General features: G+C 49.0%; 1 protein-coding gene and 1 long non-coding RNA gene across 4 annotated transcripts; both read right to left on the bottom strand.

Annotated features, from left to right (window-relative positions):
- Positions 1-1,905: 1,905 nt before the first annotated feature.
- OSR2 (odd-skipped related transciption factor 2) lies at positions 1,906-8,018 on the bottom strand. 3 transcript variants are annotated; one of them, XM_088057011.1, is made up of 4 exons: positions 7,723-8,018; positions 4,121-4,848; positions 3,365-3,464; positions 1,906-2,677 (listed from the first exon to the last, which is right to left on the bottom strand). In XM_088057011.1, exons 2-4 carry the CDS (start codon positions 4,774-4,776, stop codon positions 2,495-2,497), a joined length of 939 nt encoding a protein of 312 aa, XP_087913137.1. In that variant the 5' UTR covers positions 4,777-4,848; positions 7,723-8,018; the 3' UTR covers positions 1,906-2,494. The 3 variants fall into 3 exon arrangements, with proteins under 3 accessions (XP_087913137.1, XP_014109575.1, XP_005517051.1); XM_014254100.2 differs by having other exon boundaries at positions 1,906-2,595; positions 7,719-8,018; XM_005516994.3 differs by having other exon boundaries at positions 7,719-8,018.
- An 11,473-nt stretch (positions 8,019-19,491) lies between these two features.
- On the bottom strand, positions 19,492-20,474 carry LOC148185021 (uncharacterized). Its single transcript, XR_015774509.1, has 3 exons — positions 20,365-20,474; positions 20,122-20,264; positions 19,492-19,922 (listed from the first exon to the last, which is right to left on the bottom strand). It is a non-coding gene; the product is annotated as an uncharacterized LOC148185021 (long non-coding RNA).
- Between the last annotated feature and the right edge of the window lie 4,562 nt (positions 20,475-25,036).

Raw genomic sequence — 25,036 nt, forward strand, 5'->3', positions numbered from 1 at the left:
GAGTGTTTACTCAAACGGAGTTATCCCAGCCTTGCTGCATGTACTTGGGGACGTAAAAAACGGCCTGGGGACAGGAACTCAGAGAACAATAAGGATAGAGAAACTTAGGGGAAATAACCTACTGAGAGAACAGGAATGCACTGGGAGTAGAAGAATCAGTCCGACGGGAAGACATCAGATATTGGGAAGATGCCCAAGAAAAGGGAGCAAAAGATGCCCATGAGGAGAGGTTTGGAGAGGAGCAGTGTGGAGAGAGAAGCATTTTGAAGAGGGAGAACAAGGGCTGCCAACATGGCAGGGTGGGGTGTGAGAAAAGATGCTTCCAGCGGTGCAGCACCCCAGCAAAGAAGGGGTGCAAGTTCACAGGCAGTGAAGAGGAAGAGACCAGATGGCACCAACATAAACTTTGACTAGGGAGGTTGCTCTTCAGCCAGCACACCAGTATTTCTGGCTGCAGAAACATTCTTTCCTTCCCCATCTTCATGGACAGGAGCAGATGGAGAGATAGGCCCTGACCACATAAAAAATTTGAGTTTGGCACTGTCAAATCTGCTGTACCAGTGGAAATTCACCTGACTGCCTGCTCTGGGGAAGAAGTCCCTGCCCTGTGGAAGCCTTCTGTGGAGGCAGTGCAGGCAGTAATGCAGAGCTGCCTGCACCGATGGTCTGACTGCAGCCCGGGCACTGCTGGGTTTGACTTGCTACTCATTAACAGTGTTCAGGCAGGGTGGTTCCTTGACGAAGGACCAATGAGGATCAGGATGGAGACAGCGCAGCCACGCCAGCTCTGTCAACACCTGCTGCTTTTGGGCATGCTAGCATCTGTGATCCTTCCCATGGATGGGCCAGCCTGGAGTTCTGGTATCCTGCTGGATGGAGCCCAGGGGTGAAGCCCTCCCTGCTGAATTGGGTGCAAGTGGATTGCCTTCTCCTTGGACAGAGCTCCCTGGGCTTGGGGAAAAGATTTGTTCCTGCCATTGTAACCTGGTCCTTAATTTGGCAGAGGAGTAGGGCAAGACAGTTGTCCCCAGCCTGAGAAAGAGCAATTTTTGGGGCCCCAAACTACCCAAAACACTGTGGAGAGGGTGCCAAAAGTGACAAGAGCAGTGGGATGGTAATGAGGGGATGCACTTCCAAGTCACCCTGCAGCATATCAGGGAAAATACCTTAGTGTTGGCACCACACCTTTCCAGAAGAGTCCACAGGCACTGGTGAGGGGCTTGCAAGGATGGCGAGGGAGGAGAGCCCACTGTTCGGTGCCGCCATCCTGCAGGCTGCAGAGCCGGGGCAGGCACTGAGCCCACGGGGCGGACATGCAGAGTCACCGAAGCCACCCCGGCGGGGAGTGCCTGGGGGTCCCCACCGTGGGGTGAGGGTCTCCCGAGAGGGGGGAACAATCCCTGTCCTCAGCGCCTCTCCGTCCAACCCCCTGGGCGTGATTTGTGCTCGGCAGCGCAGACGGAGGAGGGGAGCGGGGTGAGGGGATCCCTGCTCCCGGCGCCCCAGGCAGGGACAGGGCCCGCGGATGAGCCCGGCCCGCAGGGCGGAATTGGCGCCTCGCTGTTTGCTTCCAGAGCTGTCGGGAAAGAATCGTCTTCTGCAGGATAAAGTCCCTGTCTAGGCGGGTGAATTGCTCATGTCCAAAGTCTACAGACAGGAGGCTGCCTGCTGCAATCCCCGCGAGAGGGATAGCTTTTACAATATACGGCCTGATTGCAAATAAGTTACTAATAAGCCGCTTTGGCGTAAGAACGGCTCTATGCATTATTTCCTAAGATCTGTTTATTTGCAAATATTTCTTTGGTTTTCTTCTTTAAAAAAGATCGTTCGGGAAAATTAAAAAAATAAAAGAAGTACAGAAGTTAGTATTTAGACATTCGTACTATTAAGTAATGGAGCTATAAACTCTCAAATAAGGCACTTTCATTTTACTTAACAATAGATAACACAACAGCGACAGTAGAACAGACCAAACAAAAGCGATCACCAAAATTGTTGTGACAGTACAATTACCCGGCTAGGAAATTTATTCAATATGCTTTACCATTGCATTGACACAGCAGGAAAAAAAAAGCCCAAATGCTCAGATAATAATACAAGAAGGCGGGAGGTATTTGGAAAAAAAAAAAAGATTTATTTTGAAATACATTTTTAAAGAGATACTTTGCCTCCATGATTTGTTATCGGTGTGCATCTGACACGATACAAAACAAACAAACCAAGAAAAAAACACATTCTGTACAGAGCTCTAAAATGAGCTGCGATTATCTACAAGATGAGCTTTACGCTTGGGTGTGGGTTGGAGAGGGGCCCGATCCTGCAGTCCGCACTCTCTAAACGAGTTTCGCAGACATGTGGTAGGAAAGCTTGGCCCCGAGTCTGCGTGCGTGTCTCCGTGTGTGTGTGTGTGCGCGTCTGCGAGTTCCTACAATACACTCCTTGAGTAAAGTGGGCAAGTTGGAGCTGCCGGAGCGGGCGCGGGTCCCTGGCTGCTCTAGAAGTCCTGCCGCGGGGTGTGAGTTAGACTGTGCCGCCGTAGATCACAGTTTCGCCTGAACACTTTGCCGCACTGCTCACAGTTGTAGGGCTTGATGTCTGTATGGGTAAGAAGGTGAGTTTTCAGGTTACTTCTTTGATTAAAGGTTCTTCCACATGTGGGGCATTTGTGTGGAGATTCCTGTTCAGATTTGAAGCAAGCAAAGGATTAATCCTTCACAAACCACCTGGTTTAACGTATTACTGCACTTTTTCTCATCGCAACGCACAACTCGAGTTATCGGGGGAGGACACGAACGAGAGGAGCCCCGTGCGGCCGGGCGGCCGCCCACCTCTCCCTATCCTGCCCCAAAAGTCTTATTTTATGGTTCTCGAGTCGTGATGTTCCGCGCCCCTGGGGCACACGGAAAACAGTCTCCGATCCGCCCTCCAGCTCCGGGACTCCCGCTGCCCGCCCGGCCGCCACGGCGGTCCCTCCACACCGCATCCCGCCGCCGGGCCGCCCCGCTCCTGCCGCCAGGGCAGGGCTGCAGCCCTCAACGAAAAACGCCTCGAACCAGCTGCGTGGACAAACCCGAACCCGGGGCTCACTCCCCACCGCTAAACGCGTCCCCGCTGGCTTTAAGCCGTTCTCCCAAGGGCGCCGTTTTCCCGCGGGTCTCCCGCGGCCGCGGAGGTAACCACGGGCAGCTGTCCCCCGGCGGACCCCCGGGGCCGGACCCTCCTCGCTCCCCTCCACACCAGAGCCCTGATTCCCCGGTAGCCACCGCCCCTGCCCCGCGGCTAGCCAAGCCGAGCTGAGCCGGACCGAACCGGGCTGGGCCGGGCCAGCGCCACGCGTTGAGAGGCCGGGGAAGGGCGGGCTCACCTGCATGTGTAGAGTTTTGTGGACCGCCAGGGTCCTGGACTGGCAGAAGCCCTTCCCGCACTCCTGGCACTTGAAGGGTTTCTCTTTGGAATGGATGTACCTGGAAGGCAACCCGTGGGGTGAGCAGCGCTGCCGGAGGCGCGTGGGCCACACGACCCCAGACCCCCCCTTCCCCAAATTCGACCCCCCCCTAGACGCCCTCCCCCTCCTCTTCCTTCCTTTCCCCATTTTTATTCTGTGTATGGTTAAACTTCTTGGCCGGTTCGAAACATTTGCAATAATTCGTATCGAAGCGCGGCTGCACTCTCTGGTGCCAGACCGGGACAGCATCTGCGCTGCCGGCCGGACCGGAGCCCGCTCCTCTGCGAAGGCGGAGAGGATTCAGCTCTGCGGCCGCGGGCGCCTCTCAGCACCGCCCGCAGCATGCGGAGATGGGTGGGGGATCAGCAGGGAAGCTCCCACCTGCGACCCGTCCTGTTCCCTGCATCCCCCAGGATCGTGACTCAGAAGCACAAAAGCCCCTGGATCTTCATGTCCGGCTGCGAACCCCTCTGGCTCTCCCTCAGGAGGCTGAACTTCCCACACAAAGCGCAGGTTTCGGCTGCCCTGGTCCCTCCGTGGCCACGGAATCTGAGCCCGGGGCTTTTCACGGTGTTGTTCCCGTGGCTCCCGGAGCCGCTGAGTCTCATCCCCCTCGAGCGGCTCACCCCACCCCGGCTGCCCACGGCCCGACCCCGGTCATGGTGGTCCCCTCACCGGTGGTCCCGCAGGTGGTCCTGCCTCCGGAAAGCCTTGTGGCAGATGTCGCAGGTGTAGGGCCGCTCGTCCGTGTGGGTTCGCTCGTGGATGAGGAGGTTGTAGGACTTGGTGAAGTGCCTGCCGCAGAACTTGCAGATGAACTCCTTTTTCGTCTTGGAGGGCAGGCGGCCGCGGGAAGGCTTTCTGTCCGGGGACAGCTTGCCGATGCCCGACAGGGGCGAGGCCAGTCCGGGACTCAGCTTGGCAAGCTCTCCCACTTTGGGGGGGTCCTCCTGCGTGGCGGCCACGGCCAGGTTGGCAAAGTCAAATCGGGGCCTGTCCTTGTGCAGTGCTGGGAGGACGTGGGCGATGGCCCCTTGCTTGGGGTGGAAGAGGTGCGTGGCAAAGGGGAGCGCGGGGAAAGGGAAGCGGGAGTCCACCAAGCCCTGCGCGGCCGCCATCTCCGTGATGGTAGAGCGGGTGATTTCATGCACATTGGGGTAGCCCAATGTCCAGTGGTTCATGTGCATGGTTTGCACGGCGCTGAGTCCGTACAGACCTTGCAACTGGTCCACAGCTGCGGGGAAGGTGTTCACAGCCTGGAGGAAGGAGTAGTTAGTGAGTTGCAGGGACGGGTGCAGCGGGATGGGGGCTGGCAGAGCCTTGCTTCCCATCTTCCCGAGGTGGGCGCGAGTCGGGGGAGCAGCTGGTGCCTCTGGATGGGCTTCCGAGATGGGGAGAAAATCCTAGGAAGAAAGAGGGAGAAAGGCGGGGAGAGAGACTTTTACTGAGAGCAGCGTGGTACTCCTTAGCCCAGGCGAGCGCAGCAGCGGAGCCAGGGAGGGCCAGGCACGGCTCCGGTGAGCTGCCCTGCCGCGGCCCCAGCGCCCCGCCACAGCCCAGGCTCCCGTCCTCCGCCGGGACCGGCGGCGCACACTGACCCACGGCGCGATCGCTTCGACCGAAGAAGCTGAAGCGTAGCAAATGAATAAATAAAAATAGCGTTCCCAAAACACCCACCCGAAATTAAAATGAAAAGGAGAAAACACCGCACCGAGCCAGCCGAAGGCGCCGCAAATTCAAATTAAACGAATCGTGTAAAAATACAGGCGGGACAGACCCGCGGGAGGGGACGAAGCCTCTCCGCTTTCCGCCGCCCTGCCACCTTCCCCCGCAGCGCCCACCGCGGGGACCCCGGGGCCGCCTCCCCCATGCCCCCCGCGCCGACCTGACCCCCGGCGTCGCTTCCACCCTCCGTCCGGCCTCCTGCGGGCGCGGAGGCCCCGACCCCGACCCCTCCTGGCTGGGGCCTTCCCGGGATACAGCGGGGTGTTCGCGGAGAGCCGAGTCAGGCCCGGGGGGCGGAGCGGGGGGGAATAAGCCCCGCGTTCGTCCTAGCTCCGTTGCTTATTTTTCTTCCTTCAACAACAACTCATTTATCAAGATAACCGAAAGAGAGAAAAGGAGACCCTGCCCCGCACGCACACCTCCTACCCAGCCCCCCGCGCAGCAGCCATCCCACCGGCGGCGAGAAGAGCGGCCGGCCCGGAGGCCTCCCCGGCCCACCGAGGGCCGCCTGGCACGGCGCTGCCCCGCAGTCGGCTCCCTCCGTGTCGCAGGGCCGAGAAGGGCGAGCGCAGCCCCGGCGGGACGGAGCTGTGCGGCCGAGCCCCCCACACCCCCTCGGGCGTCCCCCGGCCGGGAGCTCCGCCGGAGCGGCAGGGCAGTGAGCTAATGAGCGGTGTGTGACTGTCAGAGGGTTTCACTCAGCCCATTCAACCGAAACCGCCGGGCCCGTCGCAAGGGGGTCCCCTCGGCGAACCCGGGACGACGCTCCCCTCCCACGGGGCAAGGGGACATGGGAGCGGGGGACAAGCCCCTGCGGTTTCCTCTTTTTTTGCTTTCGTTGAGGATTCACTTCCAGCAGCCAAGAGGCTGCCGCGACCCAGAAAAGCGGCCAAAGCAAACGCCGGGGTCTCTCTGGGCCTGTAAACAAGAGGTAGGGCCGGGGGTGACCCAGCACCTCAAGGGATTTGTGTGGAGGGTCTGGTAACGCGCAGTTTCCAAAATAAACGATAAACCCTCCCCCCGGAAAAATCCTAAACCACCCGCTCCGAACAACAACAAAAATTAAGGAAACTCTCCAAGCGCAGAGCCCGCGCTCCGTGAGCGGTGTCCCTGCCTCCCGGGCCGCTGCTGCCCGGCTCCTGCCGTTCCGCTGGCACCGCACGCACTCCGGCTGGAAAGACACTTTTCCATTTTTTTCCTAAAATACCTTTCCTCCACGTTTGTGGCATCTCATAATTGGCCGACTGGGGGGAAAAAATTGTGGCAAGGAGGTCGGGAGTGAAGTGAAGTGCTGCCTACTCCTGTTTTCGTTTGCCTCGAGTCGTGCCTCTTCGAAGCTTCCTCCACTGCTTCCCAGTTTTCCTCGTTTGTGATTGTATCGATACTGGGGACAGTTATCGATACTATTATATATGGAGACTTTTTCGTTTTATTGAGGGGAGGTGGTTATATATACAGACTTATTTTTAAAGATGTCGTAGTGTGAGTTCCTATTCGGTTTCCTCAAGGAACCGAAACAGAAGATATTAAATCACTTTTCGCTGGCTGCTCCGGCTGCTCCTACCTCCAGCCCTGTTGTTTGAGGCTGGGTTTCGGAGCCACCGGCTGGGAGCTACGACCGAGGTAGGGGCAGTGTTTCTGTAGGGCAGAGCTCCCTCTGTTACAGCAGCGTTTGGTGCCTGTGTGGGGGTGTCATTGCACCACGCTCGTTTTGGTGTCTACGAACCAACTCTGAGAAAACTGTTCTGAGCTCGAAATCCTCATTTGAAGGTAGAAACTTTTAAAACTACACTTCTGTCTGAATGGCAGTACATCTGCTACTATTTGTATTTGGAGGTAACTTTAGTAAAATGTATTTTAAAAAAAGACCAGAAAGTGTCTTCGTACGTGATTTTAAGGCCATTTATATTAAGGTGTGTCGGGGCGGGGGGGGGGGGGGGGTGTTGAAAGTCAACCAAAAACGGATGTTACTTAAATCTTGGCACTTCCTTTTCCCTTTCCATTCAGAGAGCTTAATTAAATTAAGCCCGGTGTCAGGGCAGCCCTCTCTACCTGCTTGCCGCCGACCTGCTGGTCCGGCCCGCGCTCCCCGTTCTCCCGCGGCGGGGCCGGGACCTTGTCCCAAAGGCGCTGCCGTCCTACCCAGGGAGCGAGTGGGCATCGGGTCGCCTCCTCTCCCCGACGGCCTCACCCGAAGCCGCGGCCGTCGCTGCCCGAGCAGCCAGGTATTTCCCCCGGCCGAGGTTTCTCCAGTGCGACCCGAGGCTTACTTAGCTCGTAGTCCATGCACGGATCGGCTTTTCCCTGCTAGGAGTTCCGCCTGAAGGAACTCGAGAGCCCACCCCGGGAGGCTGCCGTGGCCTGGCCTCGCACCAACGCGCCCCCGGCGCGGAGAGGGGACACCCGCACCCCAAGCCGCCGCTGAGCTGCAAATTGAAAGTAAACCCGGCGGCCCCGCGCTCCCGGCTGAGAGCACGCTCCGCTCTCGGGGCGGCCGCCCCGCTCCCGCCGACGGCAGCGGGCAGGGCGGGCCAGCGGAGCCACTCACCTACCGCAGTCTGCTGCTCCTCCCGGGGCAAAGCTGAGGCGGCGGCCGCGGCACCTTCACGGAGACATTAGATCCACAGCGGGGGCGCTCAGCGGGGCCGGGGCCCGGCGGCGACCGGCATGTTGCGGAGGGCTGGGCGGCGCGTCTGGGAGCTCTGGTCACGGCGGTCCCGGAGCCCCGGCATAGACCGCCGCCTCCCGCCCGCAGCCTCCCGCCTTCGACCCCGGCGAGGCTCGGAGCGAGTCTGAGCCGCCCCCTGCCCGGTCCATCACATTTCAGCGGTGACTGGCGTGGAGCGCTGTCCCCGCCCGCCCGCCGCAGCCGCCGGCCCACCCCGCGGCGCGCACAGCCCCGCGCTCGGGGCCGCGCCGCTCCGCCCCGACGGGACGGGACGGGACCGCCCCCGGCCGCGGCCCCGGCCCCGGCCCGCCCCGCCGAGCCGGCCCCACTGTTTACTTGTGTTTGGGTAGCAACTGGGCTTTAAAGTGGCAGGACGCCCCCCGCTCCCCCCGTGTCACCTAAGGTGACTTTTCCCTCCGAGAACAGCTCGACGCCCCCCGTCCCTCTGCCGGCCGCGGATATTTGCGCTCTCCTTGCGTCTCGCCGCCCATCTAGGCTGCCCGTCGTGCCCCAGCTGGGGTGACATAGGCGGCCCTATTGTCGTAAATATCTAAAATAACACACCCAAACTTAGAGCGTGTTTTTTTTTTTGTGGGTGCCCCTGTCGCCGAGAGTGGATGCAGATAGTGCTCACGTCCAAATGGGCTTGTGACCGTCATGTCAGGTCGCCCTATGCACCGTCAGCGATTCGGCGCTGCCCTTTCACTGCGACTGAGCCGCCTAAGGGCAGATTCGGGAAGAGAAGCTCTGCGGAGGTATCCGCATTCGCGGTGACTAAGCACACAATCCCTACCTGGAACAAACACATAGTTTCGAAAGCAGTTTCAATTTATTACCGGGGAATTTACTGCTAAATGAGGCCGCCCTAACCCTCTTCAAATGTCTCGATTAGGTAGCTCTATTCACGTTCTCCAATAGCTGCAATGCGACTGGTTGCATATGTCAGCTTTGGGTTACATTTTTTATCTGTAATACTATCTTGTTATGTGCGTTATTTCAATCACATGTATGGGGAATTTATCGTATGATCTGGACTGGAAATTGGAACTAAAATTGGAAAAGGACAGAAATATGTCGGGAGAAATGGCACTTAAATGATATCTTTGAAAAATTTTCAAAGGTAAGGTCTATGCTGGTAATTCAAGCCCGAGGTAGAGAAGAGGACATAAATTACAGCTGTATGGAGATTTATTTTTTTTCCTTTTAGTGTACAGTAAGAAAAAATTAATTGAAGAGGGGAATAAGAGTCGGCAGAGGAAGTTTTGGCCGTGTCCCCTCACAGGGCAGCCCAGCCGGGGATGGCGCATGCTGCAGCCCGCGGCTGCCGCTGGCCGCCGGGGCTGTTTTTCGTTTCTTTTCATAGATCCCTGCTTCGAAAATGCTCTGTTTTAAATCCCAGACAGACTAAATAAATGGAATTTCTTCTCCCGGGCAGTGAGAATACGGAAGTTCACAATTCCGGGAGAAGGAGCGATTTCCTCGGTTCGGGTGTGAGGTGGGTGCGGGCCGCCTCGGGGAGCCTGCAGAGGACAAGGGCTCGTCGGCAGCGCCTGGGCTGGGGGAGTCCGGCAGCACGCGGGGGCAGGACCCTCATACTCTCGTTTTGCTTTCTCGAAGGAGGTCGGTTGCTTCAAGAACGAAGCCAAAAAGGGACTTTAGAGTCGCAATTTCTTCCCCGCACTGCTGGCGTCTGGATACCAACAACAACACCCCCGGACCCAAGGATCAAAGGGAAATTGTTTCGGGAGAACCATCATTTCTTGCCCTTTACAGCAAGTAGAAATAAGCCGCACTTGTGGAGGAAAAAAAAAAAAAAATATATATATGTATTTAACAACCAGCCCAAAATCAAAACCAGAATCTAAAAAAATCCCCCAACAACAACGACCTCCTCAAATCACAAGCCGACCAGACAACGAAAAAGCCTCAAAGTGGAGGGAACTCGGGAGGAGGACTGTGCTGTGCGACGTCGCTGCCCGGGCTGTTCGCTCCCGGGCTGCTCGTGGTACCTTTCGGCTACGCCGCGCTCTCCCACCACCGGCAGCCCGTCCGCGCTGGCCGGGAGCACCCGGTGACCCCGGCGCGACTCCGGACTCCTCCCGGCCCGGCCGGCAGGTGCGCGGCGAGAGCCGACCGCGAGGCCCATCGGTAATGCTGTCTCAGCTCCGCACCAGCCAGAGCCCGGGCTCGCTCGAACGCCGGGGACCTCCCCGGCAGCGGCCCCCGTCGAGCAGGGATGACACTAGCCGGGCCACGGGCCGCCGGGTCCCGCAGGAGCCCAGCACTCCCGTGTCACCTTTCCGCGTCCACCTGGGGCGAGCCCCTCCCGCCCCCCAGGCACTCGTCCCTCTCGGCGGGGCCGCTGTGTCGGGCCGGGCGCGGGCACGGTCGGGCGGCGCGGGGGGAGCGCTGTGCCCGGCGGCCGCGGCCCGCGGTGCTGCAGCGCCGCCTGCAGGTCGGAGCGGAGCCCTGCGCGCTGCGCCCGCCCCGGCCGGGCCCCGGCCCCGCCGTGGGTGTCCCGGCCGACCCAGCACATTGGGATGGGAGTCCCGGCGGACTGTCCCAGAGCCGGGCTGTCCCCGCACCGCCCGAGAGACGGCGGCCGAGGGGCGCCGAGGAGAGCGGAGGCAGCACCGCTATCCGCGGGCGTCCGAGCGCTCACCTCGTACCTCCTTCTCCCACCCGCGCGTCCCGCCGGTGCAGACATCGCCGCGGTTATCTCAGCCTCCCTCTGCTCTCTCTTCCTACACCGCACCGCACCCCCCCGCCCCCCCCCCCCCCCCCCCCCCCCCCCCCCCCCCCCCCCCCCTCCCCCCCCCCCCCCAAATAATTTCATCCGGAGCGCTGGATCCCGTCCAGGGGAACAAGGAGATAGGCAGTGTTTGTTCTTGCTGCGGGGAAGAGATTAAAGCGGTTCCTCCGCGGCCGTGAAGCTTGGGGCAAACCTTGACCATTCGCCCCTTTCCGAGTACAGAGATGGGAGAGGGCAGCGAGGCCCCGCAGAGGCGCTTGTCGGGCCCCACCGCAGGGCACCGTGCGCGGCTGCGGTGCGTGATGCATGCACGGAGCGCTATCGGCAGTGGGGGGCCGCGGCCGCTGGAACTCATCCTCGCGAAAATGAATGGGGCAGGGTCTTCAGAGGGGATCAGGGGTGCGCCCGCAGCCGGCGTCGGAGGGAGAGGGGTCAGCGGGTACTCGGGCTGGCTCCGGTTCATGACGGGGGCTACGCCAAGGGAACGGGCCGGCAGCACAGTCCCGGTGCAGGGCACCGCTGCACCCTGCTTTGGGAAGCGACCCGAGGGCCTCCGACGGCCGCTGGCTCACGGAAGCTCAGCCGGGGCGTGCAGGGCAGAGCGGTCGCTGGGCAGAGAGGGCAACCGCGGACCGAGCCCAGCCCTGGGCTAACCCCGGCTGACAGGCCGATGCGGCGAGCGACTCGGCTACACAGCGAGTACTTTTTTTTTTTTAGTTTTTTTTTTTTTAAGGAAAACAGTGACCGCCCGATTATCTGGCATCTGATTTCGCTGGTGTTTTTTGGTGACTAAATCATCACAGGCTTCGCTTCGATTTATTGGGTGGGATATTCTGTTTTGTTTTTACTGAACTAGTCAGGAAATGCCAAGATTTAACAAACAGGCGTAGGCGGCCGGGGACGCGGCGCTTGGCAGGCTCCGGGGGACACCGCCGCTGCAACTCCCGCTCAGCGTCCCCTTTTTCCCTTCTCGGACACAGATCCCCGTAGAATATCGCCGCGATTTATCTCCATGAAAGAAGAAAGTAATTAAGCACGCAACGACCTCAGCGGGCTGGATACTGCCCGCGTCTCCCCCGGACGTTCAAGCCCCGCCACCCACTGGCCCTGGGCCCCTGCCCGCGGTCCCGGCCGCGGGGCTGCCCCTGGGTAGCGGGGAGCGGGCCCAGCAGCCTCACCCGCGGCACCGCGGCTGCCGCCCCGATGTGAATCGCAGCCGCAGCCAGCCCGACGGGTGCCTCCTCCTCCTCTTCCCCTCTCTAGGGAACACAGAGCCCCGGGGGGCTTTTGGTCTCCGGCCACAGCCGAGCCCCGGCTCCCCGCTCCCGAAGCTCCTGGCTCCACGTCGGACGCGGCGGAGCTGACGGGCGCACCGGGAGAAGCGTCAAACCGCCTCTGACCGAGTCCGTCTTTGCCGTGTGCACAGCGCTGGGGGCCGCTCGTCCCGCGGAACTTGCGCCGTGGCGCAGCTATTGCCTCGGTGCAATAGCGCGGTGCGGATGGGGTGATGGATGGTGCGGATGAGGCCGGCTGCGGTGCTGCTGCCTTGCCCCGACGGCGGGCCCCGAGCTCTCAATAAAAGGACTTTCCTAGCCTAAAATGCTCCTTCCCCGGCCATCAGCAATGAGAGGTTTTTGTGGTGTCTGAAGTGAACAGATGTCAAGACATAAAGAAATACAACATCCTTGCTCTAGTTTGGTTTAAGCAACTTTTCAGCTAAAGTCTTTCCTGCCATCAGCACAGAAACACTGAGCAGGGCTGTGCTGCGGAGCCACAGAGACCCATTGCACAGGAGTGGGCCCCTTTCCCATTGCTCCATACCTCACTGCTGAGCCCCCAAGCTGAGCCTTGGGACTGCGGAGGGTCCCCAGGCTGACAGGCTCTGCTTACTCTCTGGCAGTGGCATTTTCCCTCTCTTGGCAGACAAGTCAAAGGACACCTGCAAGGTGAAGGTCGGCAGGGCTTCAGGGCTGCCTGCCTGCTGCACGGCCATGGGTTTGTAGACTACACTCCTGAGTTCAGGCTCCTATAAAGTTCTGCAGCTGAGTCAGGCCGAAAGGATAATGAAGTTTGCAATCTCTGATCCAACTTCTAGGGGGGAAATCTAAAAGAAATATTGTATAAAAGCGATAAATTGGTTTAAGAAATGCAGTTGTACTTTCAGTCACATGCCTCGTAACTCACCTAGGACATGAGAACTCCAAGGCAGCAGAGAACAGATCCATATATCTTCTCCTGTGGCATATATTAAGTAACTCCATTTCCTTTTAAGAACTTGCAATATCCCAGTGAATAATTTGGTTTCACAAATAAAATTAATATTATAGGGTGTAAGTCAACAAACAATAGAAAAGCTCAGAGAGTTTTTTCCAGTTGTAAACATGCAGAATCCATCTGGTCATTAGATACATCTGTGGGTTAAGCACTGATTTGTTTATGCAAGCCTGATGCTCATGATACTTTTAAACTGGGACTATTCTGTTGAATGCATGTATACTATAATCCTCTTTTACCTACCCTCCATATGCGGGTTTCCTGTTTTCAGCATGCATTCTCAATGTGTAAACTGTGGTGAAGGATATGTTATAAACCAGGATACTACAGAGCATTTCAGATATTTTCAGAGCATTACAAGCACGGTGCAAGCATATGCAAATCATCACTTACAGATGTGCACAAGGTCTGTAGTAATCTCTGTGAGTTTTTTTCAGTTCTTTGTGGCATCTAATTCAAAGAAAAGGACAATAATGGATATTAAAAAAAACTAAGAGTCATTCTTGGTCAGATTGACTTCTACAATGTCCAGACAAACCTTACTGATGAAACCCTGCACTTCTTAATAAAATCAGGGTTTTTGAAGGTTAAGTTATTGAAGATTGCTGAAATACAAGGAAATCGAGGGAAAGCTTACCAGGGTAAGGCATTAGAAAGCACTTAAAGACACTGCCAAGGCTGAACATAACTCTGTGTCTCTATTCAGTATGATCCAAAAAGTATATAAGTGCATGCTTAAGATCATTGCTACCCAGGGCAATATCTAAGCAGGTGCTCCAATGTCTTTATACGCCAGTCATCTGCTGCATGTGTGGTTTACTGCTGGTTTTAAATATTTACTTAATCAGGGATACTATTTTCAGACTGCCTCAGAAAAATAAACAAATGAACAAAGTTTATAAAAAACCCAAGAGCAGTTACTGTTCTAGGCAAGAATTTTCATCATGCTTGCTTTCATGTCCTTTTCCATGAGTTAAGTTGTTGGCACTGGTATCTGTATGACTACCTTGTTTTTGCCTTTAGTGCTGGTGTTCTCAGCTTCTGCTGCCACCTCATAGCACCACTGTCTCCATCATCCTGTTGGGTGAAAGGACAGTGGCACTAACACAGAATCTGTGGATGCAATGCTGATTGATGCACTGTAGAGATTTTGCAGTGGAGAACAGTTAGAATTTAGCTTATGGCATGGGAAAAAGAGTTCTTTTTCTCCATGAACCCTCCATAGCCATTGTGGGGAAAGCTCAGGGCAAGATCACTCTGGCATACAGTCAAAGCCACAGCTGGGAAAAGGAAGAGATCAGTTCAAGAATAGAACTGAAATGGGCATGGACCAGTCAGAAGACTTTCTGGTAAAGAATACTCTTCTACCTCACTTTCCTTTTCTTCCAGTCGAGTTGAGCCAGTGTGTCACTGCAGTCTCTGGTGTCTGGGTATTGTGAGTCAGCAAAAAACTGAAAACATGTGAAACCAGGACAAATCAGAGTGAAGATCCAGCAGTGGATTTCCACCTTCTTTGCTCATGGACTTTTGTTTTCTGTTCCCAGGATGGTATAGGTCTCTGCTCAGAGGATTGGCATTTTGCTTGTTCTCCTTAGTTCCCCTTCACAGACCCCAGGAGTATTTGAGGGACTTGGACGGGACTGTGAAGGGTAGGGTGAAGCTTGCAAATGGCCTTTTTCCCTGTTTAGTCTAGAGTAGATGGCATGGTCTGTCTCATAAACAGTATCAATGTTTATTGCAGGATTTATGTTTGCATTAACTCTTTCATTTATTTGGCTTGCTCACCCTTGCTAGGCTGGTGAAAATTATTAGATGTTATACTGTTCTTTCAAATTCTCCCTTGAGAATTGTCTCCAAGAAAAACATAAAACCCATTCACTTCAGCACCAAAACTCATTTTAGCACCAGAGGAGTGCTGAAAGCCAAGGACACGACATTGAAGTAGAAACAGAACTGACTCAAGGCCTCTTATTTCCAGCTCCAGAGAAGAGGGGAATGAGATAGCCAGCCACACTGCAAACTTTCCAGTGCAATATATATTCTCCTTTTCCACTCAGTTGTCCTTGTGACTACTGGTTTCCCAAATGCAACCAGGAGCTTTTGAATGTCACAGTTGCTATGAGGATGTGTGTTTCTGAACTGCTGGGTGAACCCTGCCTGTGAAGGTACAGCACCCTGTTCTTTTGGGAGGTTGTAGGTGTGTGGAAGGGAGCAGAAGAGATCCTGGCGCATGGAATGCTTTGTAATGACAGCCTTCCTGGCTGTGATGGGAGCAAGGATCAATGGCATCTGCAAGACTAGGGGGTTTCAGGGAGCCTAGAGAGAATGCCTATGGAGAAATGTGAGGAAATCTCTATCATTACCAGAAATGCTTGGGACAGAGAAATGAAAGCTGAATGTAGAAACTGAAAAATTATTTTTTGAATCCAGGAATGGTCCCAGAAGAAGACTCATGCAGCCATCTGAAATGATTTTTTAACAAAATGTAACTTGTGCTTGAATTCTTAAAATCTTAAATCTGAAAATAGAGAAGTCTCAGTGAATTTAACCAGAGGGCTTTGACCAATATAGTGTGTTAAAAATTTATATTGGGAAGAAGCATAAAGTATAACAGTGTGTTTATTTCAGTGGGACCTGGCATGAAAGTCAGTCAGTGGCCACAGCATCATTGCTGACACTCATGAGGTCTAAAAAAGGGACCACCAATATAGGTCATTAGCTAAGGTTAAGCAGGGTTAACTCTGACCTTTCTCCAGTCTCCAAACAGGCATCTCTTAAGCAAATAAAACCCACAGTTATTAAAGAACTCTTAAACAACTACAATAACAAAACAGAGTGAAATGGAGTCAAAACTTCAGATCTGTTTTATTCAAAGCATAATATTTATATATGACAGATACTGAAAGGCAGCAGAACTAGTTTTAAGGACCATCTCTCTACCTAGATAGGGGAGGCATACTTTGAAAGCATTCTGTCTTTTGAATGACAGTGAGACATGAATTTAAGTTTGCCAAAAAAGTATTTTAATTCCTAGAGCTTGGAAATTCCTAATTGCTTAATAAAGAACAATACTAGAAATACTCAGTGTTCTGTTAGAATCACAGGTGGACCCTGAAATGCTAAAAGTCTGTTCAAAGCATCACTTAAATCTGATCTAATTCAGCACTATTCTCACATTATCTTTCCCAACCTCAATGGTTTCAAGATCTATAAAACCAGACTTGAGCTGATGTTTACTTTTACAGCTAATGGTTCCTCAAATCTAAAAGAACTTCTAAGAAGTAGATAAAAGCAGCTGCAAAAGTGATCTAGAAATAAACATCCAGAAGAAAGCATAACTGCAATCAAAGTTCCAGCTGTTCTTGTCTCAATTTTTATCAGTATTCTTTTTAATCAGGCACATTTTGAAGTTCAAGGCTTATTTCCAACAGCTTTTGTCCATATATATATATGTACACACACACATATGTATGTATGTAAGCTCCTTGAAATATTACAGAAGTTCTGTTTCACATCAAAATACTGTACATTGTCACTAAAACTATTAATTTTCTTTTCCTCATCCCCCATGTTCTCTCTGGGCCCCTCTTTTGCATCTGGCATGTGTACTGATACTCAAGATGACAAATACTGATAACTGTGAAGCTGCAATGCTGCATACCTCCATAAGGCAAAGCTTAGCCAAAGTTAGTCATTGATTTATGTCCCATATTCTGTTCAACAGCATAAGGGGTTTATTTTCTAATTCCATACCTTTAATCCTTGCCACCTCCAACCCAGTGTGTGTCAAATTTCCATCTTATTGTTGCAGCTGTGGTTTCTTAAAGTGAAAGTATGCTTCTTGAATGCAGCGTCACATTCTTCAGTTTATTCAGACTTAAATTCTCAGTTGATCAAAAATGCCTGAACTCATCAAAATAAGATGGTGTGGGATTTTTTTTTCTGTATTATATGGTTGCTCCAAATCCGTAGAAAGTATAGTAACTTAAGCAGAGATAACACTCTGTAGAGGTGAGAGATGTAGAGATGAAGAGTAGAGATGAGAGGTGTAGAGATGAAAAGAAACAAACCGTGCACTGTCTAGGCAGTAATAACTTAGTATTACTTAGGGTAACTTCATAACACCACAGTAGGAGACAGCCCACAAAGCAGATTGGTTTCAGGAGAACTTGTATTATTTCAAAATAGAGCTGCAAAAATTTAGTATTTTTTTCATTACTTTCACTCTTTTAGGAGAATACCCAGTGCTCTCCCATGGAAAAAGAACCAGAGGCATGATGCTGTAAATATTGCTCCAGAAACTTGCAAGCAAGTCCTCTGCATTACCTTCCCAACCCTTTTGACAGCCCTCTGTGGAGTGCTACTCTTCCTGCAGGTGAGCTGGTGAAAAGGACCATACCTTTCCTTCAAGTCACTTCAGTTCAAAGTCTGGTACAGTAACTCAAACCCACTTTTATCATCTTTAAAAGCTAAGAGGTTAGTGTTTTCCACCAGAGCAGCTGACATGCGTCCAATTCCAGGAAAAGGCCAGAAAATAGCTAAAAGCAGTAACAACTTAAAAACTGCTGCAAAAAATCTGCCAGAGGACATCTGTCAAAGTCCGAAGAGTTCCAGTTATGTATGATTTCATTTGATCCCAGAGGCTAAATAATGTACAGGAAAGATTTAATAATGTTATGCAGATTATGAGTGGAAATGTAAGAGGAACTGAATACAATGCCAGTTTGAAAAATCTTCATGTGCTCATGGCACTATTATTGCTGCACAGTCAGAAAACACAGCTCGAGCAACAGACTATGATAATAAAATTAAAAATTGGAATTGCTAGAATATTTACTCAGGTGAGGCTCTTTGATTAAAAAAAGATGACTTAATATTTTCTTTCTGCCAGGAAATTACCAGTGGAGAGAGCCCCATTCCTGTTTCCACCACAATAAGTTCCATTGCCATGTGAAAGCCTGATAGTGAAAATGTGGTAACCACAGATCACTGCTCACAATGTTTCCAAATGCCAGTGCAAAGGACACTTCAGCTACTAAATATTGAACAAAAATGAATGGCCCTCAGCTATCTCTGCTTGCAAGTTTGAATTACAGCATCTGGCTGAACAACAATTGCTGAACTATAGGTATGATCCTTTTGCCAAGCCACTTCCAGAAGCAATAATTTCTGGCAGAGAGAGGGAAGAGGCAGCTGTAAGGGTGATGTGAATGGCCACCACAGGATCTGCCAAATGATATCTGTCAAATCTTCTGCTAGTGTAATGCTCTAATGCCATTTAACACACTTTAAATACTGGCGGAGGAGGGATTATTAAACAGAGTTCTTAGCCGGCAGAGCTATGGGCTTCACCATTAAAAATGAAAACCAAACCAAACTAAAACCCCCCACCTGAATGCAGAAGTAATCGTATCCTATCTGGCAATATCTAAAAATTTTTGTCTAGACTCTCACACAGGAAGCTAGTGCAACATTTCCTAGATTTCTTTAAGCCAGCACTCGTGGTAGTATTGCTTCAGTCAGTGTTTTTGTCTCCCTTGGGGTAGTGGCTATACTTTTACCAGCTGAAAATTTATGCTTAATAGTTTTTCTTTCAGTGGAAGGATCTAAGACTTTTCCTTCCAATGCTAGACTTTACTTTCAGGGAGTTTCCTGATTTCTTGGGTTTCTCATTTCCTCTTGCTATTCCTGCTCTCATCTGTTTTGCAAATGGCCACCATAATGTTAAGCTTATCTAATGGCCAGGCCTTCAGCTGGAAGAATGCCAGCAACATTCTGAAAATCAGTCATCTGAAAGCATTCAGAGGACATGGCCATCACCTTCTCCCTGAACCTCAAACATAAAACTTCCCTGATAAGCACACAGTCCAACACCATGAAAAGCAAGAGGTTAATCTTAAATTCAGATGTCACTTTAAGCAGCTTCCCTCAGTGACACTCAGACACTTTGTTGAATTAATCTCACTCTACAAATTATTTTTTTTCCCAGTGTTTGGGATACTGGTTGTATATAAACACAGTAAAGAGTGACTGTTTCCCTAATGGTTTCACTGCAAATGCAGGTTTCACTACATTGTTGCTCCTTATTTCATTAATTGGAATACTTTTTCCCCCTCATTTTCAGGGTATGGTCCATCTACTCCTGGCTTTTGAATTCATGCACGGCCATGGCAGTTCCTTCCATCAGTGTGACTTTGGGCTTTTTTCACAACTCCTGTTGAGAAAAGTAGCAAGGGCAGAACAAATTTCTTTCCCTTGGTAAAGGGAAGTTGACAAAAATGCAAGATGTGCTCCAGGTCTTTATGCAGACATAGTGATCAAAATTCTCATGAATTTTGCTATTGACCTTGCTGAGTTCTGAATGCTATTCAAAAGGAGAAGTACTAGGTCTTTAATTCAGAAATTTGAGAAAAAGTCAAAAAAACAGCCCAAGGTCTGCATATGACACTCTGAAGACCCAACATCTGGCAATAAATATTGAAGAAGGAGCTAAGAAGTTTAACTTTGCAAAAGTAAAGACAGAATTTTGTCATAACATTTATTTAGTTAAGATGTGAGAAAGAAGAGCTGAAAGCAACTCCTATACATCCTGTAGAGAACCAACACTGTAGGAATGTGTGGGAGAATTATCCCCCATTTGGACTTCTGTTGCCTCAAAGAAAATGAATTACAGGAGATAGAAAAAACAGACCCAAATGAGGAAAGTGCAGTGTGAAGACATCTACACAAGAAGAGACTGCCCTCTGCAGTAACCTTATTTTGGAAAGAGAGCTGACAAGAGGAACACCTGCTGTTTGCTGCAGTATCTGCCTGAAGGGCTGGTTCAGTCAGCACTTAAAGAGAGACATCCTGAGAGCCTGCTTGGAAAAGTCTTTCCCAGCTTCCAGGGATCCCAGTGCCTCAGTGCTGTGGGATGTGCTACTGCCCACAGTGTGAAGGCTGCTGAACATCAGTCAAACAGTTTCCATTCTGATAAACCAAAGGACACAGAAAGCAGAGAGGTGGGAACGCATGATGGAGCTAGAGGAGGTATCATAGTGCATAAGGTAAATGTCTTCCTGGAAAAGAAAAAAAGTCATATACTTATTACTGTTTTCTTAGAGATCATAGTATACCTTAGCTTATTTGTTTTGACTAAATGGGAACATATTGAGGAAGGAGCTACATTTAAGTGAATTTAGTAAAAAATTAAACTTAAAACAATAGTTACACAGGTTAAAACTGGCACAGCTCTAGGGGTGTCAGCTGGTGACTTACATGGCCTGCAGGTCTGCCTGGTACAATAATTTCTTGATTAAATAAACCTTCTTGAGGCTGAGGAATCTGAATAATAGCAATGAGGCTTTCTCCAGCTCCTAACGAGCAGCATAAGGTCCTGTACTAGCTTTCCTGTCCTAGGACTGAGCCAAACAAACAAAAACAGAATTTCTGGAATCCATTGCATTTCTGAAGGGCATTACTTAAAAATTAGACCGCAAAAGATTATTATCACAGGCATACCACTTTAGAATAGCTTTCCTAGAAGCAAAGCAACTTTGGAGAAAACCTCTCAAACAATCCCTCTTGCTGTAAGACACCTGTTCTCCTTAAAGCACTTTTTTACAGTGGAAGTCACCCCAGCTGAATTAAATTTGTTTCCCTTGGGCCTGCATTTTCTTTAGCCGACACAACAGCTGCACCATGTGGAGATGAGCCACAAGAAGTGTAACAACACATGTTTGTGATTGCAGTATCAGCTTTGGCAGATTTCAGTGCAGAGGTCTTTAACTGCCTTCTATTATTGAGGCAGCTTTGCAATATATACAACATTTTGCAATGTAGTAGCAGTAATATATAGTTCTGTTTATTTCTAATACATGCTGGTACAGTAAAGCCAAAAAGTAACTGACTGTTACCTATAGTTATAAATATTGTATTAAGCACAACCTTTTTATTTTGCAGATAATAGTAGGATGTTAAAGTAGGAAGAGAACAGAAGGATGAGTTAACTACAATAAAATCCCCTGAGGCTCCTGTACTAGCCATTACCCAGTCCTGCAACCATTCAAAATGTGCACTAACTCTGTTATTTTAAAGCTGTAGTAAATTTATCTCTCCAAGAAATTGCTGAATTCCTCAAAAATAATGCATAATCTTGTTTCAATGTGCTCTTTTCCCCTTCATTTCAAGAAAAAGTGCCAAAAACTGGTCTTGTGTAGCCTAATGAAATATGCTTTAGAACACAGTTTTGAAAACTGCTTTTGAGGCATTTAACTTAGAGCTTTTGAGTATCCCACACCCATCAAAATGAGGTACTTGTTTTTGAAAGACCATTTTGAAAGGTCAAGAAAAATGCCAGCAACATTTGTGTCAAGTGTTTATAATGTGTTGTTCCTGTTATTTTATGTAAAATTAGTGCTGTATATATTTGTGAGTATACTAACACAGTCGCGTGGTTTTAATCTTCCTACACATTTTCTCACTTAAAATTTCTAGACCATTGCAATGCAAATTATACATAGATATTGGAATGTATAATACATTAGCAGGCAATGCATATTATACAACATTGCATAAGTGTCCCTATGACTAGGAACAGCAGATTTTCCCACTGTCTAAAATTTCAGATGCTTAGTATCTATTCCAAAGTAAGGGGACCACTTCTACATTGTTTCTCTTCTCTGACTGCATAATTTCTGATCTAATGAACCAATGACACATTATTAAGAGGTTATTTCAAAAAAATGGTAGTGTCTAATATGATCTGTCTTCAATGTTGAGTTTTCCTCCATCTTCCTGGAAGATGAAATGGGCCAAGTATGGAAACGCTAGTCAAGCAAAGAGCTGCCTTTATATTCACACTCCCATGAGAAAATCGGACAGCACCCTCTTTTAAGGACTGATCCTCAAAGTAGTATGTTTGAAAGAAAGAAGCTGCTGATGTCAACAGATTTTAGATCAGGTCCTAGAGGTACTCTGCCTAGTTTGAACTGCATAGAGCAGTGATTTGCTAAATAACCTAACTGAAGGAGAGACAGAGCGTATATTAAAACATATACTTTGCCTTTTTTATTCTGTTTCAGCTTTTCCTTGTTTAACATAGTATTCAAATTAGCACATCCATTTTAAAATTAGCTTTAAGGAGTTTATACTGCATATTGTTAATCTGGTAAGAGCAGTTTCATACCACCAGTATAACAAATTAGATCATGGAACTGCAGAAGAGCTCAAGGATGAAGCAATAAAAGTTGTGTACTGGCCTGTTCAAGGTTACACAAAAACATTCAGCTCTCTCTTGTTTAGAAGACATTGAAACGTGATATATGAACACAAGAACGTAAAAGAAGTAATGCCTTTAAATCTTAAAATGATTAGCAGTTTTATTCTGTAGGGATCTATGGGAGGAGATGGACTCCACCCTGAGGAAGATAAAAGACTTTAGTTTTCTCAACTGGAAGAAGTGATTCATGTTAGGTGGAAGTGGTATGCATGTGATATTCTTTATGTGGTAAATTAACTGTTTCTATTAAAAAACCTTCTAGCATATGGAATTGCTCTATTTCCCTCAGCTCTGAAGGAAAATTATGCTAAGAGAAAGAAAAATCTTTCTCTTTTTGCTAACTCCAGGCTGGGTAAAAATGGGATGTTTTGATGGCTGTTGATAAATTCTCTTGTGGTATTAAATAAATCCATTAATCATCCACTATGAAAATTATTTTTAAGGAAGGAATAGTGGAAAAAGCTTAGTTCTCAAATTTAATGGCTTTAATTAGCTCTCTAGATAGTAACTTGCTCTGTTTTGCTGTGGATTTATAGCATTACCTATGTACACTTTAGTCACTTTGAAGTCTTGTTTTCAGCAGAAAGTTCCTCTGCACAGTAGTGACAGCAGTTTAAGGACTCATCCTGGGTAGTGAGGAGGATGCCATGAAACTCTCCCCTATTGAACCAAACCAAACCTGCTTAGAGGAGACTCAAATGAGTGCATTGTACAAAGTCAATTTTGTGAAAATTCATTATTTGCTGCTTTGCTGTTTCTTTAGCACACAGGCTGCTGTGGGAAAGGCTTCCCACTGCTTTTAAATACAAAATGGGAATGTAAGTGCAAATCTTAACATTTTTCTTTAGATTTTACTTCCACTTTCCACATGGGACCTAATCTTGTAATCAGACACATTACTCCACAGTCAGTCATGAAATGGCTGTTATGTCCCTGAATTTTTTATTATTTTTTTTTTGTGACGTTTTGAGACTGGAATTATATTTAGGTTTTGGATTTTAAATTTTTTTTTTAAGTGTAACTGTATGTGTTATACAAGTAGCTTATTTGGACTTGAATTATGATCTTCTGGCACGTTTTGGTTGGGAAAGTTGGAAAAAAGTAAGAAACTGAAATGTGGTTTCTGGATTGTAAACCATTTAGATGAGTGATTCTTCCTCATAAAAACACTTCCTTTTTAATATTTATGAAGCAAATAAATAAAGCTGGAGATGCACTTCAGAAATCAATAGGAAGGGTTTTACTAAAAACTGTAACTAAAAGCTGTAACTGAATAAACTGTAAGCACTTCATGGCATTGCTTTTGTACTGCTCAGTATTCACAATGTGCTTTCAGGTTGTGTTGAGTTCTCCTCATTTTTTATTCTGTCGTTTGGAGTCACACATACTTCCCTTACAGCACTTAGGTGAAAGGCCCACAATGGCAAAGAAACTTCCCTCCTTTGAATCAGAAAGAATGAGTCTTGTTAGCCTCTTGAAAACTTTATCCCTAAAAATTGTAAAAAAAAAATTAAAAATCCTTATCTTCCGTAAATATTTCTGCCATGTATTATTAAAATTCTCAGCTCAGGACCTAAAGGAAGATAGAAAATCTGGCCACCATGGTGGTGGAAGCCTTGGGCATAAGTCTGTGTGTACTCACATAGTTGAAGTTGGTTTCATGAAGTACTTGCTTCATCAAGTAATGATGATTCAATTTTTCTTTTGTTATTGATACTTGTTTCCACCCCTAGTGCAGGCATCAAGGCTTGCTAGTTAAACGTTATTTATTTATTCTCCAGGGTGTGATCATACTTCGTTGCACGCTGGACAGCAGATGGTCGCTCTCAGAAAGAGAAGGAATATTTTTGTGCAGAAGAGAATCCAGAGTAACCCTCAGTACTACCACAACAACAGTAATTGTTTCACAAACCAAAATGAGGTTTTATTTTTTCACATTAATGCCAATCTGTAGATCCCATGAGCACAATCAATGCAGCTGTACTACAGACCCGGAATATCCTCTGTGGTCAACTGTAAATAGCAACTCTGTATCCATGGTTTATTTTTGCCATAGTGTGCTATAATAGGAAAAATAGCAAATGGTAAGTCTATATATAGACTGTTACCAAGACTGTGAGCTAAATGGTTAGTCAACAGTAAAATCCTATCCTAATCAACAAATGGCTTTGGGTCCAGTAATAATATTTTGGATATCAAAATAATGTATACTAGTAGTGAGAGGAATTGCAGCAGTGCATTTAATATTTTACAGGTTTTTTATGGCTCTTTTTAATGTTAAGTAGGAATTTTGTAAATTATGGTGATTTTAATAGACTGGATATGGATAGCAGAGTCTATATTGTTGTACTTATATTACCTGACTTTTTTTTTTCTGCCTCCTTCTTTTGTTGGACCAGCAAAAATTAATTTTCCTTTCAGTGACATTGATTAACCATTAAATTGTGAATAGTTCAGGAAAGGAGAGTCCCCCCTCTCTCTGTCTTGTTCTTTATTCCTAAATTTATGTAAAAACTCACTATAGAAAAATATAAATTTTATTCCAGACTTGAAAAGATGCTGTTCCTTTCTGTTTTATTTATGACTATTTTATGACTGACAAGGTTAGAAAAGTATATAACAAATTCTTAGATAAGTCTTCAAGGTTACTTCACATTAGACATGATAGGCAGGAAGAAAATACAGGCAGAAGTCAGTTTTCCTTATCTTTTGTATAAACAAGCTGGTATTTCATTCAAGGCCTTTTCCTTAACTTTCAGCATACCAGATCACTATCAGGCAGTCACAGGGAGAGACATGCAAACATGTTGTTGTTGACTATTTATCTACTGAATTATGAATTGGATTCTAAGGAAAGCAGGCTCCTGCATTCATTCCGTCTTTGTACTTGCCTGCCATCCCCTGCCTTTCTCC

This window comes from Pseudopodoces humilis, chromosome 1 (assembly GCF_049639895.1).
Source record: "Pseudopodoces humilis isolate 2021_Gansu_Grassland_sample_001 chromosome 1, ASM4963989v1, whole genome shotgun sequence".
Classification (NCBI taxonomy): domain Eukaryota; kingdom Metazoa; phylum Chordata; class Aves; order Passeriformes; family Paridae; genus Pseudopodoces; species Pseudopodoces humilis.

Excerpts from the sequence above, each read along its gene's own strand:
- OSR2 (XM_088057011.1), bottom strand. The coding sequence starts at position 4,776 with ATGGGAAGCAAGGCTCTGCCAGCCCCCATCCCGCTGCACCCGTCCCTG. Across the intron at positions 3,465-4,120 it reads GACCACCTGCGGGACCACCG|GTACATCCATTCCAAAGAGA; the intron begins GTGAGGGGACCA and ends GTTGCCTTCCAG. Across the intron at positions 2,678-3,364 it reads ACAAAACTCTACACATGCAG|GAATCTCCACACAAATGCCC; the intron begins GTGAGCCCGCCC and ends AAATCTGAACAG.